The sequence below is a fragment of the Bidens hawaiensis genome, unplaced genomic scaffold (assembly GCF_021521415.1).
Source record: "Bidens hawaiensis isolate Kalapana, Puna unplaced genomic scaffold, B.hawaiensis_p1.1 tig00002839_1, whole genome shotgun sequence".
NCBI lineage: Eukaryota > Viridiplantae > Streptophyta > Magnoliopsida > Asterales > Asteraceae > Bidens > Bidens hawaiensis.
Genome location: NW_027491153.1, coordinates 1,640,162 through 1,645,071, shown reverse-complemented (window position 1 = coordinate 1,645,071; position 4,910 = coordinate 1,640,162). Strand labels below are relative to the sequence as shown.

Genomic DNA, 4,910 nt, shown 5'->3' with positions numbered 1-4,910 from the left:
TGAGTTTATATTTTAAAGACCCATTCTTTATTTGTCCCGGGTCCTCAATTTTTTAAGGATTCTCAGGAGACGTGCCTGCACACACAGTTTAAATGTATAACACTTCTATCTATTTTGAAGTATACAAAGTTTCATGCTTTTGTCTTCGTTCTTTCATCCAATGCCTAATCCAGGAAAAAAAAAAGATGGCCGCCCATTAATAACTTACCCTTTCGAAAGTCGTATAAAATTATTAAGAAAATGCCAAACGCTGTACCTTGTTTTGGAACATTCTCATGGTGAGCACGAATGTGTCGCGCATTCTGCAAAAAAGAGTAATAAAAGAATCATAATTACTGGCATTTGTTGTTGAATAAAGTAAGATCATTTATACAAGTATAAAGAGGTACTATTTGACTATTTAGGTCAAAAAGCTGCTTTCAAATAGCTCCTACTACTTATTCATTGTAAAGTTACTGTAAATACTTGTAGCATGTTATAGAAAAGTCACGTAGGTATCCAACTTTAAACGAAAATTGATACAGTAAAAAACTTAGATATTGAAAAGTAGTTGTTTGACCCGAAAAATCAAAGTCTGCCTCTTTCTTTGAAACAAGCAACTGAAACAAGTCAATAAGGTGAAGTCAATGTATTACCTAGCATCATGGAAACTAAAAGCATGTGAAGAACGATCAGGACGAGTCAACGCACACTGTGTAGCAAGCCCTAAAGGGATTTTGATCTGCGATATCGTTACATTAATGGAATGACAGTTATCAAGACAAGAACAGTTAATTCACTGATTTTGCATTCCAAAAAGGCTACTTAAGGCAGTTAACTAATATATAAGAGGGGATGACTAATGATTTTCAAAACCATTATATATGGCACTGCAAACTTGCCATTTTACATGTAGATGCTAAACATAGTTAATCTTACTTCAAAAGTTTTGCTCAAAATCCATGTCTACATACTCACATACTTATACAATAGAGGTGGTGAATTGACCAGGTCGGTTGAAAGATCAGATATAGTCGGGTTGGGTAGGACGAAACCAGTTTTTGTCCAAAAGCGTTAATTTTTTTTACAAAAACTTCTGTGATTAGTATGACTACAAAAGCTATACAAAAACAATAAAATTCCATTATTATTGGTTTTCGGATAAAACAGTTTAGGAGGTTGGGTACACTAAAACTACTTATGGGTGACTCTTGACCTCCTGCAGCTGGACCTTTGAACAAGAACTTTAGAATTTACCCATTTGACTTTCTAGAGAATAAAAGTAACCCCCCAAATTGATTCATTCATATGTAAATGGACAAAAATTATCACGCTGCTATATAAAGACAAAAGGATATTTTACGTACCGAAAGACTGGAATATTTAGTGTGGATGAAAATATCTTTTGTGCTACTGATCTTTATCTGATATTTGGATCTTCTCAAAGAAATCGTTGTTTGTTCCCACCTCCCGGTCTCAGAGGAATCCATCTACAAATTAAAGTAACAACCTTAAAAAATAAAACTTGTTCCACAAATAAACTGGCCACAAAATCCTAAACAACCGTTTTTAGTTTCAAGTTCATGTTATTAGTTTAACGCTACTGTACCAGCAGCGAAGCACTAAACAATGCTCGGCCAGCCGACATATAACTGTCTATTTCCTGTTGCGTTTCTGGATCTGCATAATATCATTTTCAAGAAATAAGAATATGAGAAAACATGAAATTTTGCTATTTAACAAATTTTTAGCGAATTTAGACAGAATTACCACATGTTATTTTGTTCTGCTCATTGGCAAAGAGCCGCACTATTTCCCCCTGAAAACCAAATAGAATTTTAACATTAAGTGGAACATAAACTGTGTATATTAACTATTTATTACAAGACTAAAGATGTTACAGAGTACCTGTTGACCTCGGTCATCCATTGGTGTGCATTCAACAGCAATAAGTTTATCAACATCATCAGCTGTAACTAGATATTCTGGGACCGTGGCTCCTGTGTCACACAGAAAATTTTGAATCAAGAATAGATTTACATTTTCTACAATTGAACACACTTACCCTCAATGTACTCCCGAGCGCCATCTTCAAAGTGACGAACCCACTGACATAGTAGAAACAGATAAATGTTACATCAATATTTTATTATAACTTGACGGATTAATTTGTAGTTTAGCAGCAGCTTTGAATCTAGAATTAGTTTCTCTACCTGAAACGTGCATCGTGAGGTCCCACGCACGGGAAATCCACAACCTTGAAGTTTACTTCCCGGTTTTGCATCCCCTATTATCTGGAAGCTATCTATTCTGGGGCCATCTATAACAGGTAAAAAGCCATGGAAGTTTTGTAATGAGTCAAAACACGTCAAATCTAAACAGTTGTGGCCTTTCAACACTTTGTTTGTCCATATTTTGTCATTGAATGACACCTACTTGACTCGTATTACCTTCTACTCTTTTAGTTCAAAATTTAATGGGACAGAAATAACTTTCAGTAATTATGTGTTACCTCCTAAATTATAAGAATCATCCCCTTCACTAGCTGGTGGTGGCTGATCAGTGTAAGCACTATCTAGTGATCGATCCACTTGACCACTGAGCATAAAGCTAGTCCTTTCTCTATGACTACTTTCAGGCGTGTTTTCATAAATCTTCTGTAAATTAGTTTTAGGTCAACTCCATTTTCTTTAACATTCAAGAATTGGTAGTAATATTGGAAGCTTACAAAAAACAAAACAAAATATAATTACTTCTTGTTTGAGTGAGAATTCAAGTTCTGCCACAATCTCAGCCATCGTTGGCCGCTCTTCACGAGCTTTCATCACACATCGATAGGCAATGGCTGAAAATGCTTTCAAAGAGCCTGGGCATATCTGTTCTTTTAGACCGGATAGAATAATATCGTCCAACCTCTGCTCATCGTAGCATCGTCTCCATTTAGGCACTAAAATTTTAGTCAACTCACGGTTATGATACTCATAGCATAGTCTTCCACACAAAATTTCAAACAATACCACTCCAAAAGAGTACACGTCAGACTCTTTTGACAGGAAGCCCAACTCCATATACAACGGATCACAATACCCAGGTGTGCCAACACCATGAGAAACAAGGTACGTGTGCACTTGGTTAGCTGGGCCAACTTTTGACAGTCCGAAGTCAGAAACTTTTGCGGTCCATTTCTCATCCAAAAGAATGGTTGCGCTTTTGACGTCTCGATGAAGAACCCTTTGTTGTGTCCCCTTAGGATCATGTAAGGTTCGTAGCCCACGTGCAGCCCCAACACATATTTTCAAGCGCTGGATCCAAGAAAGAGTACTGGCATCAATCAGATATCGATCAAGGCTCCCACGAGACGCATACTCATACACGAGGATCATATCATCACCTTCGATGCAAAAGTGCACAAGGGAGACGAGATTTTCATGTTTGTATTTGGAAAGCATCATGACCTCCTTCCAAAACTCAATGTTTCCTTGGCCTAGTCTACAATCTAACTTCTTAAAAGCGACGGTGATTTGCCCCCTTGTGGAAGAGAGTTCTCCTTTATACACACTCCCGAAACCCACCACACCCGATTACTTTGGTAGGATCAAAATTGTTGGTGGCTGATACTATATCTTTCATTTGGATTTTAAGGTAATCAAAGTTTTTCATGAAAGACATCGAAACAGTCAAAGAACTTAATATAACAAAGGAGAAATACAAAGACGGAAGCAATCGTAAGTTAATAGATTAAATAGTGCTACGTTGGGAAGAGAAGTCAATACTTAAGTCGTCAATCTCAATAGTCCTTTAAGAAAAAATATAAAGAAGAAGTCGTCAATAATTCAACAGACCACACAGTCACGTTATTTCATGCCTTGACACTAAAGAAACGAAGAAAACTAGTTAATGTCCTGGTGGGCCTTGGGCAAGCCAATTTCAACTTGAATTTCCTTATTTATTTTCAAAGGTGACTTGAGTGTTGAATGATTAATTCGGGGTACCATCGGTTGGTTGGTTGGTCGGGTAGCTAAGCAACCCCTCCTCGGCCACTTTAGTCTTCAGTTGTGTTATAATTAACTATTTTCTAGTTTGAGACTTGATTAGGATTAGGATTGTGGCTGATTAGTTTTGTTTTAGTTTGTATTATCTTCTCGGTTAGAGTCGCATAAGCAATATGGTGTGTTATGTTTATTGATTCACATATAATTGAATAATTCGTTACAAACGAATGGAACAAAGAACCATAAATTGAATTTAGAATTGCATCTTTGATAAATTGAATGACATGATTTCCATTAGAAATTTACTAATTTTATCAATTTCTGGTCAATTTTCAGTTTGAAGTTTTATTTTATTTTATTTTATGTTCTCCGCAACCGCATCTCTCTTTGGACTTGTTAGTGCCTTTTTCATTTTGTTGTTAAGGATATCTTTTAACAGGTTGTTCTGTCATTAATTAATGTGCCATTTTCCTCTTATTGGTTAATTCTTTCATCTTTACCAAGTAATTTTCTTGATTTGGTGGAATTTAGGGATTATATATATGGGTATTGTAAGTCCTTAAAGAGCGGATCTAACAACGTTCTTGAATCAATCCCAACTACAAGCTAGCGTAAACTACTTGTAGCAATCGAGATCTCGGATCTTGTGAAGTGTTCGGTTATTACCCCGAAAGGGAAAGAAAGAAGATAAGGAAAATAGAAAGTAGGAGTTGGTAAAAAGTAGTTTTTGTCAAAAGTTGAGTATGCATGGCATGTTTTCCTGGAAATATGGAAGCATGCCATGCCTTGTTTTCATTAGAAGGGCCCAAATGGGCTTTTGTTTACATTGGATCAAAGCCCAAACATTACTAGACTAAGTAAATACAAAAGCGTATAATTGATTGTACAATAAATGAAAATTATACAAAAGACTAAATGATATAATAGGGACCAATAGTT

The 4,910-nt window shown here is 36.1% G+C and overlaps 1 protein-coding gene across 2 annotated transcripts; it reads right to left on the bottom strand.

Moving 5' to 3' along the window:
- LOC143621344 (putative serine/threonine-protein kinase PBL22) lies at window positions 1-3,691 on the bottom strand. 2 transcript variants are annotated; one of them, XM_077092794.1, is made up of 11 exons: window positions 2,733-3,691; window positions 2,492-2,636; window positions 2,193-2,299; window positions 2,045-2,087; window positions 1,888-1,979; window positions 1,750-1,798; window positions 1,589-1,659; window positions 1,347-1,469; window positions 636-721; window positions 257-302; window positions 9-164 (listed from the first exon to the last, which is right to left on the bottom strand). In XM_077092794.1, exons 1-11 carry the CDS (start codon window positions 3,429-3,431, stop codon window positions 132-134), a joined length of 1,494 nt encoding a protein of 497 aa, XP_076948909.1. In that variant the 5' UTR covers window positions 3,432-3,691; the 3' UTR covers window positions 9-131. The 2 variants fall into 2 exon arrangements, with proteins under 2 accessions (XP_076948910.1, XP_076948909.1); XM_077092795.1 differs by lacking the exon at window positions 636-721 and having other exon boundaries at window positions 1-164.
- Between the last annotated feature and the right edge of the window lie 1,219 nt (window positions 3,692-4,910).

Excerpts from the sequence above, each read along its gene's own strand:
- LOC143621344 (XM_077092794.1), bottom strand. The coding sequence starts at position 3,431 with ATGATGCTTTCCAAATACAAACATGAAAATCTCGTCTCCCTTGTGCAC. Across the intron at positions 2,300-2,491 it reads TGATTCTTATAATTTAGGAG|ATGGCCCCAGAATAGATAGC; the intron begins GTAACACATAAT and ends TACCTGTTATAG. Across the intron at positions 1,980-2,044 it reads CGCTCGGGAGTACATTGAGG|GAGCCACGGTCCCAGAATAT; the intron begins GTAAGTGTGTTC and ends TGTGTGACACAG.